The sequence below is a fragment of the Cryptotermes secundus genome, unplaced genomic scaffold (genome assembly GCF_002891405.2).
Source record: "Cryptotermes secundus unplaced genomic scaffold, Csec_1.0 scaffold958, whole genome shotgun sequence".
Classification (NCBI taxonomy): domain Eukaryota; kingdom Metazoa; phylum Arthropoda; class Insecta; order Blattodea; family Kalotermitidae; genus Cryptotermes; species Cryptotermes secundus.
This window is the reverse complement of record NW_019720583.1, coordinates 1,116,633-1,131,838: the sequence shown is the minus strand read 5'-3', so window position 1 is coordinate 1,131,838 and position 15,206 is coordinate 1,116,633. Positions and strand designations below refer to the sequence as shown.

The 15,206-nt window shown below is 40.4% G+C and overlaps 1 protein-coding gene across 1 annotated transcript; it reads left to right on the top strand.

Annotated features, from left to right (window-relative positions):
- The first annotated feature begins 4,462 nt into the window (after positions 1 to 4,462).
- On the top strand, positions 4,463 to 15,127 carry LOC111869844 (putative hydroxypyruvate isomerase). The gene is made up of 5 exons (XM_023861675.2): positions 4,463 to 4,981; positions 5,758 to 5,869; positions 9,755 to 9,927; positions 12,343 to 12,462; positions 13,949 to 15,127. Exons 1-5 carry the CDS (start codon positions 4,786 to 4,788, stop codon positions 14,134 to 14,136), a joined length of 789 nt encoding a protein of 262 aa, XP_023717443.1. The 5' UTR covers positions 4,463 to 4,785; the 3' UTR covers positions 14,137 to 15,127.
- The last annotated feature ends 79 nt before the right edge of the window (positions 15,128 to 15,206 follow it).

Here is a 15,206-nt window from a genome sequence, read left to right as displayed (position 1 = left end):
GCTACAGATTCTGAGGTTCCGGTTTCGATTCCCGGCGTTACCAGATTTTCTGAGAAGTAGTGCGTCTGGAATGGGGTCCACTCAGCCTCGTGAGGATAGCTGAGGATCTAATTGAATGGAAGAGTAGCGGATCCGTCAAGAAAACTGAAATTAACGGCTGTTGGGATCCATTGCGCTGATCACGCGACACCCTCTGTCCGCTAAAGTTGAAACTAACTTCACCGACAAGCAGCGGTCGCTCGGTCGGTATAGTTCGTTTGCCGACTAAAACCACGGAGTTTGTTTGTTACAGATGTGCTTGTAGGTGTAGATGCTGGTAGACGCAGACTCGCTCTAACCAGACGTTGCAGTATAACAATTAGCAAACGCAATTCATATTCAGAAAATTCCATATTATGATCCATGCAAGAAATTTGTGTATGGTGATTTATGTCACTGCTCCCTCTGTCTTTATAATTTCATAATCATCTTATTTTTGGACACTCTGCAGCCTATGCACCTAAATAGCTACAATACAAAAACTTTATACGGCTTTTTCATCTCGCCCTTTGGTGTTTCGAATCAGGCGTGTCATTTTGGAAAGCACCGATCGACGACAATCTAAGTCTGAACGAAATTGAAATATTGGTGCTTTTTTCGACATAGGTCCTAAGTGACAGTAACTGCAAAATAAGGGAATATCCACACTTGATGTCCTGTAGTGGCTTTTCTAGTTAAAGTTCCTACTTTTGCCTTAGAGGGAAGATTAATCTACATATTGTCCCTTATAAGGGGTAGGCGTGACGAATAATTGTGGGTTCTAAATTTGGTGATCGGATTTATTGATACTTCTTTTCAATTACATTTTATTATAACTGCTCACACATTGGACTCCCTCCTAACGACACATGTCTGGTTTTCTTTCAAATCAAAGTCACATTGCGACTGGCGGTCAGTCAGCCAGTAAGTCTTGGTGTCGAGCCCCATCTGGGACTCATGACAAGATGTTTATTACTGTTTGACAATTGCGGTCTCGTTTTTGTGGGGCGTCCTATATGACGAGAGGATTGATCTGTCTTTTGTATATGCTGCTGGTCCTTGCCAGTGCAGTCTGTCTTGGGTCCGAGTCCCTTGGGACTCGCGACCTTTACTTTCTAAGAATTGAGACTTCCTTTCGTCACCTCCTATGACAAGCAGAGTCACGGTGGCAATCACGGCCTTTTATAAAATGCCGGAGAACCTAATAGAGATCACGCCTCAAATGGTTCCATTACTGCTGTTCATGTCTGCGTTATGCAGGATGCGCCTCTAATACAGTGGTAACGAAATCCGTTGTCCAGCAAAGGACGTCTATTCTCGTTGACAGCTTAACGCTCGAGAAAGCGTTTAGTTAACCGTTGTCTAGCAATGCGTCACAATATGAACAACACATACATCGATACATATAACCCCACATTCGAAATACTATACGAAATTTACCCTAGATAACAGCACATCCCCACCCCCTTACCTTAAAAAAAGGTGAACTTACTTACTTACTTGCTTACTCACTCATGGAGCTGGCCGCCCCATAGCTCAAGCGGTTAGTCGCTGGCTTCCCACCGCGGAGGCCCGGGTTCGATCCCGGGTCTGGTCAAGTAGGATTTGTGGTGGACAAAGTAGCGCTGGGGCAGGTTTTCTCCGAGTACTTCGGTTTCTCCTGCCAATATTCATTCTACAAATTGCTCCACAATCACCCTCACCTATCATCTGGGGCTGGCACAATAAGCCAGAAATGGCCGCAGTACAAGGGACTTAGTCCCACCCCACTAGCAATAAAAAGAAACTACGCTGAAACATGTTGCCCAAGAGGGTGTGTAGGATAGAAGTTAAGGATGAACACGTTGCATTTTGAAGTTGAACACTCCTACCCACTAAAGATCACTAGCAGTAGAACATGAGGCCGAAGTGGAATAATCAGATGCTCACTTCTTTGTAATATTTCTTTCGCGTTAATATACTATGATAGGAAATAACTGATAGTCACAACTGCAACAGTTATTTCTGTTTCCATCTCTCAGGAAAATTAGAAGTGGTGCCGAAAGCGACAGGGGATATGTACAGAACAATAATCCAGTCAAAACGGCCCTGCTGAATGAAGAACATCCACCAATTAAAATCTGAGAGAATTTCGGATCAGTATTCGTAAAAGAATGAGTTTTCTTATGGTCGGGTTTGAAGTCATTCTATTGTTATTTTGCGGAGGAAATATTGCCTATTACACGCTATTAGTGCCCTTCATGCAACCAAGACAGAACAGCGACTGTAATTCTCATCCTAAATATCAAGCACTTGACCTCGCCACTAGCTGAACACAGTGGTCAACTTCAGGACCCTGTTTCTTTACCCCATACTAGGAACCGTCAGCACCGAAAACAGATCAGCTTTCATAGCTATATAGAAGTAACGTTTACAGTAAAGTAAGTAAAGGTAAAAGTAAAGCTATCCCTGTAACAGGCCATAGAGGCCCATAGGGTTGTGAGACAACGAAACTCTCACAATATCTAGAAAATCGGCTCACAGATGGCGCTAAGGTTGTCAGCCTTAAGCGCAGGCCGCGCTTTTCTCCCAGGAATATTCCTGGTACTCATTTATGTTAGAGGCTGAGTCGATCCCAAGGCCATAGTGCGGCTGGAAGGATTAGGTCAATTGAAAAAATCCACCTCATTCGGGATTCGATCCCGCGACCTTCCGGCTTGTAGCATAATGCCTCAACCAACTACGCTACCGGGTACTGAGCAAGCATAAAACCAATCTTGACGCTGTGGCAAAGGGAAAGATTTTTGTCCATTCTGGGACTCGACATCCAGTTGTCAAAATGTATATTAATTTTCCGGAAACCCTTTGTTCAAGATATCTGGAACTGATAGACACCTAACAGAACACGAAGCTGGAGGTGAGGTTGTTAGCCTTAAGCGCCAGCCGCCCTCTACCCACAGGAATATTCCTGGTACTAATTTCTGTCAGAGGCTGAGTCGACCCCAAAGTTATAGTGCGACTGGAAGGATTAGATCAATTGAAAAATGCAATGACCTTATCGGGAATCGAACCCGCGACCTTCCTGCTTGTAGCATAGTGCCTCAACCAACTACTCTACCTCGTGCCCCTTACTATGGGACAAAATCTTATATCGTAAGTTATGTATATTTCTTTCACAAAGTCAATAAAAAGTCCGTCGAGTGTAACAATTTATAGGTCACTTCTTTATCACTTCTGCCTTACATGTTTCGGTTTAATAAAACCATCATCAGAGGCACATAGTACAAACATGAAAACACTGCCGTTGTTTAAGATGTACACAGTTATGTTTGCTGCGTGAACGCTGCTACAATACGTCGACGTGTAAAAGCACAACACTTGTTAGAATTGTTGAATGCACGTTCAATTCTCACATTCATCCGAAACTGCCCTCAAGTTAAAACGCCAATGTTAAAATATTTAAAATTTAAAACATTTGAAGTAAAATGTTAAGCTCCTCCTTGTTAATTCGTCCCGAAGATGGGAGATGTCAGCTTGAGGATGTATGGCTGCAAAGATATTGTATTACATTAGGTTTTATATACACGTCGACGTATTGTAGCAGCGTTCACGCAGCAAACATAACTGTGTACATCTTAAACAACGGCAGTGTTTTCATGTTTGTACTATGTGCCTCTGATGATGGTTTTATCAAACCGAAACATGTAAGGCAGAAGTGATAAAGAAGTGACCTATAAATTGTTACACTCGACGGACGTTTTATTGACTTTGTGATTGATAGTGTAACGGACCAAAAATGAAACAATTCAAAATATATTTCTTTTATTTGACTAAAACCGTAACCTGAAAATGTTTATTTATGTATCATTACTGCACTGTGTATACTTAAATGAAAGAAATTTGCGGTAACAATGCTGAAAACGATAGCTTCTCGAACTATGCCCTTGTAGCCCACATCCCCATACATTTTTGCAGTCATTCAAAAGAACTGAGGAAAACCACAAAAAAAGGGCTAAAACCAGGATTTGCAGTAGTCCTACGTTCCAGTTACAGATTCAAGTAAATCGCAGTGTAAGTAGCACTTACCGTATTTACGCATGTATAGGCCGAGTGCGTGTATATGCCGCAGCACAATTTTCAGACAGAAATTATAGAAAAAATAATTTTCTTGGAATATTATTTCAGGAGTATTACACCCTGTATTACTAATTATGAATATAATGTTTTTTTAAATGAAGTGTGATTTCGAATATTTCGAATATAAGCAGCACCCCAGTTTTCCTCTTGAATTTTTGGCAAAAAATGTGCGGCCTATGCATGCGTAAATACGGTATTTTCATGCAATAGATGCAGGACCGCAGAGCGGTATGTAGAGATGTAGAGTAACACTTACGTGCCTGCCATCTTGTGTGTGAAGGGAGTACTACATATTCGTAATCTGCGTACCTCGTCTTACACAGTTGACAGCAGTGGTGACAATTTGCTATATAGGACGTGTATGCTGCCAACTTGAAACACTAAATACTAGAAACTATCGAAAAGTTATAAATATGAAATATATAGGATAAGACTGACTTGTCAGTAATTTTTGTGATAAGATAAATGCATGTTTGTGTGAACTGCACTGTTACTAATATCACTTTAAAGCTAATCTAGGTATTACGAAACAGCATAACCTTTAAACTGTGTCGCAGGTGTATTTCTTGCCAGTATTAAGGAGCCGTATCTGAAAAACAATATTACATTTTAAGACACAACTGTGAAAATAATATATATAAAAATATTGAAATGCCACTTAAATTTTGTGCTAACCTATCATTTATGTTCCAAGAGACGACTTCACTTCTAGAACGGTATCAGCTTGCAAAGGATGTGGGTTTTCGAGCCGTAGAATGTGCATTTCCGTATGTACATACAGTCGATGAAGTTGTTGCTGCACAGAAGAAGGCAAATGTGGAACAGATTTTAATAAATGCTTTTGTAGGTAAGCATATTTGTAACCTAACAGAACAGTGTTTGTGAAATGTAAGTATTATGATAAAATATTTGGCCCTTTACTTAACTAATTAATCAATGCATCATGAAGGCGTAAGGGCGAGTGGTTCGAATGGGGTTAATGCCGTTGGTATAACGACTGGCTACGGGCTGGACGACAAGAGGGATCGGAGTTCGAGTCCCGGCAGGCTCAAGCATTTCCTCTTCATGTCATCCAGACCGGTTCTGGGGCCCCCCCAACCTCATCTATTGGGTACCATAGGGGCTCTTTCCCCGGCGGTAAAGCGGCCAGGGCGCAAAGCTTACCACTCACCTCCAACTAGTGCTGAGGTCAAGATAATGTGGATCTATACAAATATTATGATAGAGTCTTTAATTTGTTAATGGAAGTTGCATTCATAGATCCATGGGTAGTGCATACAAAGATTCTAAATTTATCTCTCTAACATTGAACAGGCTTCATAACGTATGATCTATGTGGACATATGATCTTGTGGACAGCATAGAAGCCTTCCACCTGTCAGGCATTGAGTTGTTGCGTGATTGTTGTGTGAATTTTTTTGAGAAAGCAGCTGTGGAGCAGATTTAATAAATACTTTGCTAGTTTTCCTGCTGTTTAATTCACCATCCTTCCCAGCATTTATTGATACTAAGTTACATACTAAGTGGCACCAATAATAGATGTAGCATCATCAAATAACTGAGAGTGTCACAGGCCAGCAGACAGTTTTATTATGTGGGTTTACACATTACTTACATTTTCAGGTGATGTCACTAAAGGTGAACTGGGATTTGCATCGATTCCTGGAGCTGAAGAGAAATTCAATGATAGCCTTAACCTAGCAGTGAAATATGCAAAAGCACTAAAATGTTCCAGGTATGTATGACATAATTAGGGAAATCAACATTCACGTATGCTTTCGGGCAGTTATTCCCAAACTGTGTTGCAAGGAATTCGTTTGATCCATGTGGCATTCTCAGGAGTTCTGCAGATTGCAGATATTCTTTCTAATTGTTGAGCCAACTAATGATCTCCATGCAGCTGAACGCTTCTTGAGAAGCCACCAGACACTCAGCTACTCAGAATTTTACAACACTATGGAACCTGAAGGTTCATTCCTGTGTTCCCTATTGTGAGCCAGGTCACTCCAGTCATACCATCCCATCCTGTCCCACTAAGATCCATTTTAATATTGTCCACCCACCTATGCCTTAGTCTTCCCAGTGGTCTCTTTCCTTCTGGTTTTCCCACCAATATCCTACATGCATTCTTTGTCTCCCCATTCCCGCTACATGCCCTGCCCACCTCATCCTCCTTGACATGATCATTCTAATTATACTTGGAGAAGAGTACAAGTTATGAAGCTCCTCATTATGCAGTTTTCTCCAACCTCCTGTCATTTCATCCCTCTTTGATCCAAGTATTCTCCTCAACACCCTGTTCTGAAACACCCTCAGTCTGTGTTCCTCCCTTAATATCAGAGACAAAGTTTCACACCCATACATAACCACAAGCAAAATTAAAGTTTTTAATATTCTGATTTATGATTTTTACAGCAGATGAGAAGACAGAATGATCTGGATAGAACAGTAGCAAGCATTACCTGAATTTGGTCACCTCTTAATTTCCTCTTGAATCAAATATTGATTTTTTACTGTTGATCCCAGATATCTGAACTGTGCCACATTTTCAAATGAAATTTTGGTATATTTTAATGTTATTTATCAGCAGTGCAGATTAAAGCATTCACTACTCATAGATCTTGACACAGCTGTCACTAAATTTTCATATAGAAAGAAAACTGCTAATGGAAGTTTTATTCCCTAATATGACTGATGAATCATTCGGTCCAGTAACTTCCATCCTCCTGTGTCTAGTCAAGTTGGATTTGTGGTGGACAAAGTGGCGCTGGGGCAGGTTTTCTCTGAGTACTTTGGTTTCCCCTGCCAATCTTCATTCTACCAATTGCTCCACAATCACCCTCACCTATCATCTGGGACTGATACAATAGGCCAGAAGTCGCCACAGTACAAGGGACTTAGTCCGACCCCACTAGCAATAAAAAAAAACTTCCAACCTGCATTATTCTGCTAACATTGACCTTAAAATGTCAGAATACTGGTACCGTATAAGGAACCTCATCGAAATCTGTATTTTTCTTCTGAAATATTTCTCCTTACATGTCCCTTTCACTTCTTAATCACAGTTGGCCTGATCCTTCCCCAAGCAGCTAATCCTTTACCTGATATTTCAGAAAGGAAGGGAAGCTAAATGAATTAGGTGCCTGAGCTAAGCAACTGGAATAGAGTATACATGATAATAACAGTTTTAAAAGGCCATGCCATAGCTCAGGTTGTTAGTCACTGGCTGTTAGGTCCCTCTGCCAGAATAACAAAGGATCTGTTGGAATTAAACAGAGACCAATTAAGATGGGCAAGAGGACTACTTACTGGACACTGCCACATAAAAGGACACCTTTTCAAGCTGGGATTGACAGATAATCCAACTTGTGAATGGTGCCTGATAGAAGACGAATCAGCCACACACATTCTATGCAACTGTGAGGCCATAGCTCATTTAAGATTTTGTTACTTGGCCAAGTTCTTCATGGAACCAAGTGACCACTATGAAGCCCCCATAAATGAAGTCCTGCATTTCATTCAAAATGTAGGAATTAATAAGTGGTTAATTAAAGGGAAAGCACAATGGATCATTGTTAGTCATGGTGCAGGGACCGAATTGTGGCCCACCCCTCATACATACATACATACATACGTACATAGTTAGGCCGTGCCATAGCTCAAGCGGTTAGTAACTGGCTTCCCACCGCAGTGGCCCGGTTTTGATCCCGGGTCTGGTCAAGTGGGATTTGTGGTGGAGAAAGTGGCACTGGGGCAGGTTTTCTCTGAGTACTTCGGTTTCCCCTGCCAATCTTCATTCCGCCAATTGCTCCACAATCACCCTCACCTGTCATCTTGGGCTGGTACAATAGGCCAGAAGTGACCGCAGTACAAGGGACCTAGTCCCACCCCACTAGCATTAAAAAAGAAAATTACATACATAGTTGCCAGCTTCCCACCGTAGTGGCATGGGTTCAAGCCCAGGTCAGGTCGTGTGGGATTTGTGGTGGACAAAGTGGCACTGGGGCAGGTTTTCTCTCTGTACTTCAGGTTCCCCTACCAATTGTCATTCCACTAACTGCTCCACATTCATCATCATATGTCATCCGGGGCAGGGACAATAGGCCAGTTAGTGGCGGCGTACCAAGTGGACTCAGTGTCATCCCACCCCAAGAAACTAATAAAAAACGGTTTTATAAAAGAAATCAGTGCAGCACCTCTCACATCACTATTTTGTGAATACAGAAATACATCATTATGCTTATTTTTTCACTGATTTTGAGAAACATTCATAACTTCCACCTACCCTCATCAACTTTATCAGTATATCAAAAAGGAGTCCACTTTACTGGCATAAAAGTGTTCAACAATCTGCCACAAAGTATTAAAAACTTGGGCAATGATANGACAGGTCCACAGCCTCTTCCAAAACAGTTTCTCCACTTAATGCGATCTTCTGTTTTTGGAAAGAGACTATCCAGGAAAAGTGATAATGTGGTAGTTTTTCCATTTGCTTTCCACATCGCAGTACAACAGCCGTTCAAACCACTCTGGTCACGCCTGTTGCTATACGAACTTGAACCATCTCGAGCATTATTTTCTCTGTGCTTCAAGTCGCCGCTGATGACGCTGCTTCCGGCATCAGTTTTCGGTGTCTCTCTTCGTCTGATGCCTACCCTTTGACCTGTCCAGCAAGGGAAGCCCTGCCAGTAGCTACGCTACCGCTGGTATAGCTCTCAGGGTCCTTGGCATACTCAAACACCCTCACCACGATAAGGTGACACCAACGAGGGGACTTAGGATTTATAGAATGTAAATAAATTCAATTCAATTCAATTCAATTCTGAGAAGTTTGCCAACCACACTAGACTAATGAATACTACTGCTATATGTATACTGGTTTTAGTGTTTCATTTCTGAGGCTCATTGTCTTAACTGAAAGTTCCGTTCTGTGTTTTGGAGGTAAATAAGTGGATAAAATTGTTGTGCATGGCTGCCACATTTCTAATCCTTAGCAGTTCCATTTCATAAGAAGCTTAACATGATGTAGCTGAGTGTGATTGCTACAGGATGTACCAATTTTCAGACTCTTAGTTATATATTACCCATGATAAGGCCAGAAATATCCATGGCTCCAGAAATGGCACTTAAATCTGTAAACGGTAAAGTTATCCCTATGCTTAATGACTTATATGTTATGCCATGAAGGCGTATTGGGGAATACATGTGTATACCCACGTTTTCTTGACCTCAGCACTAACTGGAGGTGAGTGGTCAGCTTTATGCCCAGCCACTTTACTACTAGGAAAGAGCTTCCCGTACCCATTAGATAAGAGGTTGGGTGGGCCCTGAAGCTGGCCTGGATGAGAAAATTCTTTACCCTACCAGGACTTGAACTCCAGCCCGCAGCCAGTCACTGTACTGACTACACTATCCCAGCTCCACTTAAATCTGTAGGTTATATAAAATAAATCATTCCCCTGTTGTTGTACATGAGGGTATATATGCCAACAGTACCTGTTAACTCATCCATGGCAAGCAAATGAATCTACTAATGGAGCCCTGGGCATATATAAATATTTCTTAAGGCTTGAAGTGTTGTATTATTTTATAAAGTTTTAATTCACCTCTGTTTTTCAAGGGTCCATGTAATGTCTGGTGCTGTGGAGAAAGTGAATGAAGAAAATGTGAAAACATATGAGAAGAACATAAAGCATGCAGCATCTTTATTTGAAAAAGAGAATATTATTGGATTAATAGAACCGATCAATCCTTTCTCAGTTCCTAAGTACTACATGAATGACTTTCAGAAAGGTACTTTGTAATACTGTAATATAGAACACAGTTTAATGGGATGAAAAGCATTTCAGAACCTTGAATATGAGCTAAATATTTTAGTTGCTAGGTATAAAATGTTCGTATTTCCGTTGCAGAAATACGGTTTATGCCTACATCTCATCTAGTAGACAAATTTTTTTTTAGTAAATGTACTCTTCAGTTTTAATAACATCACTGTTTTGGTACCTGCAGTATCCAAAGAAGGGTTCATTGCATCTCATGTCGTGTCAGGTTTTGAATGGTTCGTCAGTTCTGATATTGAAAATGTATTGTATATTGTGCAGTCGCCATGCTCTTGCTTTTATTTTTAAACATGACATCCATAAATAAATCATATATGTAGAGTTTTTAATATTTCAGTGTTTTGTCTTAACTCTTGCAGATGGTTTGTACGATGGGGTACCCAAAAGAAACCGAACTATTTTTTTTGTGGGCAGAGCTTTTGTAGTACCGCGTTTTGCCGCTATGAGCGCATAGAACTAACATTCCTGAGTCGATAAGCCGACTGCCGTTGTTTCAGAAGGTAAGGACTAGTTTCGGCGGAGTTTATAGTGACAACTGTTTTGTGTGATCGTCATTTTTGCAATGGCTGATTTTCGTGAACAGCGTGCGGCGGTGAAATTCTGCTTTTTGCTCGGGAAAAGTGAAACAGAAACTCCTGAAATGTTAAAAACAGCATACAAGGACGATGCTATGAGGAAAACTCAAGTGTTTGAGTGGTTTTCCCATTTCAAAAATGGTGAAATGTCAATTGATGACAAACATCATTCTGGTCGTCCTTCCACGGCCCGAACACATGAAAATATTGAAAAAATTCGTGAAATCATCAAGGAAGATCGACGACGGACCATTGAAGAAATTGTGGAGCTGTCGGGAGTGACTTGGAGCTCAGCGGCCAGATTTGTGGCAGTCGGGTGACTGGTTTTTCCATCATGACAATGCCCCTGCTCACACAGCCCTGTCTGTATGACAATTCTTGACCAAAAATGGTATGACCCCTGTTCCTCACCCTCCATACTCACCCAACCTTGCCCCGTGCGACTTTTTTTTTGTTTCCTCGAATGAAAAGAGACATGAAAGGAAAAAACGATGGAGGCGCTGTCAGGCATCTCAAAAGATGAATTTAGACAATGTTTTGAAAAATGGAATAAAAGACTAGGTAAGTGGAGAGTACTTTGAAGGGGATTGAAGGTTTGTGCTTAAAATTTGAATAAATAAGTTTAAAAAAAAATAAGTTCGGTTTCTTTTGGGTACCCCCTCGTAGTCCGGAGATAGGGACTAGCTCTATCGATTGGGCCCAACTGAGTAGGTTTTCCTGAAGACAGAGACAATCCAGTCTCCAAAACATTGTGTTTTAAATAGAAGCAGGATGATGGATAATGCTGAGAAACTTAATATTTTTATAAATAAATCTGCTTGTTTTGAAAAACATCTGCCATCACAGAATTTTTGGGAAACTGACTGGCATTCTATCACCTCAAAAGACTGATACTACTATCTCAGTGCTATTAAAGATGGGAATAAATAGAACATGAACTTCACATCACATTTGGTTAGAATGTTTATGAGATTAATGTTTAGTTGCTTTTATATTTTTTTGTTTTCGAGAATTTTGATTTTTTTTTACTTGAGCATTATTTTTTTTTATTGCTAGTGGGGTGGGACTAAGTCCCTTGCACTGCAGCCACTTCTGGCCTATTGTACCAGGCCCAGATGATAGGGGAGGGTGATTGTGGAGAATTTGGTGGAATGAAGATTGGCAGGGGAAACCGAAGTACTCTGAGAAAACCTGCCCCAGCGCCACTTTGTCCACCACAAATCCCACTTGACCAGACCCGGGATCGAACCCGGGCCGCCGCAGTGGGAAGCCAGCGACTAACTGCTTGAGCTATGATGCGGCCTTATTTGAGCATTAGTAACTCCTTTGTGAACATTATATGCATATATTTTTACTTTTTTTTTTCCTAAGTTTATGCAAATTATTTCTATTTTTGAATTCTTATGTGAATGTTTCTTAAGAAATAAGATTCTGTGACTTGTATGTGTTGTCTGCCTGACTTTCCTTAGAGATGAGTTGATTTTACTAGTCATTCCCAGTTTTGTTCAGTCTGGTTGGGTGCAAGATAGGTAGGCTACAACTTCCTTAAACAGTTATGAAGTTTTCCATATAATCCATGCTCCTTAGTACCTTCAGAAGTCCTTGACTGCACTGTTTCTTTCCCTTCCTGCTTCATCTTTTGCAGTTATCTTGTTGCTTCAAGCTACGTAACTAGTGAAGTTGATAACCTTTCATTAAATAAACTGAGAATAAGAACTGTGTGTCATGAACATATAAAAATGTTCATTATTTCTTCATTCTTAACATGTCTCATTGTTCCCACTACTCCTCAGGTCTCAAGGTAGTGAAAAAAGTTAACAGTCCAAACTTGAAGCTTATGTTGGACATGTTCCATTTGCAGCACTTACATGGAAACCTGACTCTCAACATCAAGGAGTTGCTGCCTTATGTTGGTGAGTTTGTACAGCCCTGCAGTTATAGTTTGAACACAGGGCTATATTTAGTGCAGTTTCTAGGAAACAAATTCTTTGTCTCAGAGGACATATAGGAAAAGTTAAGTTTTGAAACTTTAATGTCCAGTAAGTTCATGAAAACATTCATGGGTGATCAGCGATGTCTTTGCTGAGTTAAATGGCTACTGTATTGTTATCAGCATTCATGTGGGGTATGACTTGTAAGTCTCTGAGATACACAGGGTGTAAATAAATATATGTTACAGCACTCTGTGGTAGATAGATTGGTTCAATCTGATCATATTTTGTTAATGCACCTATGTCTGAAAACTCTTTGTTTACGTGCTAGGGCCTCTGAAATGTGAAAGAGGACCTTTACCAAGGAGGGCATTTTCAACTCCAGAAACAGCCATGTATGGGCTCAAGAAAATCCTAATGCGAAGCATATCTGAAGCCACCAACACCGCTTCGCCATCAGCGTGTGGGCAGGTGTTATCAGTGACCATCTAATCGGACCTTACCTCTTTCCTCTGCGGCCTGCTGGTGACATTTACCTAACATTTCTCCAAGAGACCTTACCAGAGCTGATGAAATTTTGAGCAACTTTTATAACGTAAAACAACGATAATATCCCTTAAAATTTGTGGATCCTCTTGGAAATTTTTTGGTCCTTAGTGCCAGAAGGAAGTGTTTCTGGGCATGGGTATATTAACAAAATATGATCAGATTGAACCCATGCGTCTACCACAGAATGTCGTAACATATATTTATTTACACTCTATATATATATATATATGTGTGTGTGTGTGTGTGTGTGTGTGTGTGTGTGTGTGTGTGTATTGATCGCTGTTGATGTGTTGGCTAACGAGAGTAATGAGAAGCTGAGCAGTGTTTTTTTCCTTATTGATGTGCTAGGTGACAGGAGAGCACTATCAGGTGGACTGGTCCTATCTCTTGCCGTAGACCTGGTTCTGCCAGATTTCTCAGCTGTTTAAAATACAGTAATGAAATAGTACCATCAAGTACTGAACAGAGTTATTTATATTTTTGTATTTCATTCATGTTTCTTTGAATCATCTTTCTGTTTCTTAACACTTCTTAATAAGTCAATCATAGTGTATTACATACATTGCCAGTCACGGTAGCCGAGCGGTCTAAGGCATGAACTGTCTTCGCTCGCTCAGAAGCCAGGATCGTTGGTTCGAATCCCACACAAGGCATGGATGTTTGGTGTGTGTATGCATTTATTCTGTGTTTGTGTTGTCCTGTGTTTAGGTAGAGACCTTGCGACGAGCTGATCACCCGTCCAAGGAGTCCTACCATCTGTATAAATGATCAGTGAAACTGAGAAATCAGCGCTGTGCTCCAAAGTGGGAGCAAGAAGGGAAAAAGAATTACATACATTAGTCCAGAGAAGGTGATGCAAACCAACAACAAGAGTTATTTTGCATTTCACTTGTAAAATTTTTTAAAATTATATTTGTAGGTCACATCCAAGTGGCACAAGTGCCAGATCGTCATGAACCCAATACTAGTGGAGAAATTGACTATCGATACATCTTTTCTCTACTAGAACAGTTAGAATATGATGGCTGGATTGGACTTGAATACAGGCCAGCAGGAGGCACAAAGGAAGGACTTAAATGGGTTGAAGAGTTCAACATGAAACTATAAAATTCAAACATTCACTGTTTACTTTATGTTATAACGTATTAAGGCACAAATATTATGTCCAGTTCAGTTCTCACCGAAATCAAATTTATGATGCATAATGTAATTTTCTTGTAGGATCTGCAGCATCTCATAATTTTTCTCCAATTGCAAAGGATATCTTGGACTTGCAGTAGGTGCACAGAAACATGGTTGTAATCAAAAGCACTCAAGCTCAAAACGGGTTACATGTTAGAATATAATATATGTGCTTTAAACGGGTGGTATATACTTAAAGGGTAGGGTTATCAGTGTGAATTTAACAACTTTTGTCTGTGTTCTCACAGTGGTGGTTTAAAAGGGTACTATCTTTTGGGATATAATGCTGTGTAGTTGAGTGAAAGTCAGCTGTCATTTTGGAGAACAAATCATAGGCAAAAAGCTTCATGCTTGTTTCTTGCCTGGCTTACCCCTTGACATTAAAGGTGGAGACAATATGGTTTTCCAAGATGTTGACTTTCACCACACTAGGAGGCGTTATGTCTCAGAGGATAGATATTTTCAGGTTTTGCATATCATAATGAACACAATATTGTGATTAAATATTCATGTTATTCCAGAATACATCTTATTTATCGTTTGTTTCTTACATTCTGATGTCTAAAGTTTGTTACCCCCACAAAAGAGAAAACTAAGTAGGCTGTATATGTTCACGCATGTGTGTGTGTGGGTTTTTTGCGTTTGTGTGTCCCCCTCCCCCCATGTTCCCATGGAGGGGGTGTCAAAGACTGCTGATTTCCTGTGTACAGTTGTGATCAAACTTCATGGTTCAGAGCAACAGTAGTCTGTCTTCCAATGTAAGATCCTTTCAGCATTCAGAATATGCAATGTGTTTATACTGATGAGAACTCCTGAAAGTTTTTTCTGTAACTAGACTTATATGCCAAAACATATGTACCCCTTGTATATTTCTTTCTATATAAGAGTAAATAAAAAAATGTTATTTCCATCTCTATTTATAGAGACTATGATGAAGAGGTAAATTAACTCACATCCCTTCCTGACCTCCCTGTTTCAAATTTCAACACGTCAGT

Excerpts from the sequence above, each read along its gene's own strand:
- LOC111869844 (XM_023861675.2), top strand. The coding sequence starts at position 4,786 with ATGCCACTTAAATTTTGTGCTAACCTATCATTTATGTTCCAAGAGACG. Across the intron at positions 5,870-9,754 it reads AAAGCACTAAAATGTTCCAG|GGTCCATGTAATGTCTGGTG; the intron begins GTATGTATGACA and ends CTGTTTTTCAAG. Across the intron at positions 12,463-13,948 it reads GGAGTTGCTGCCTTATGTTG|GTCACATCCAAGTGGCACAA; the intron begins GTGAGTTTGTAC and ends TTATATTTGTAG.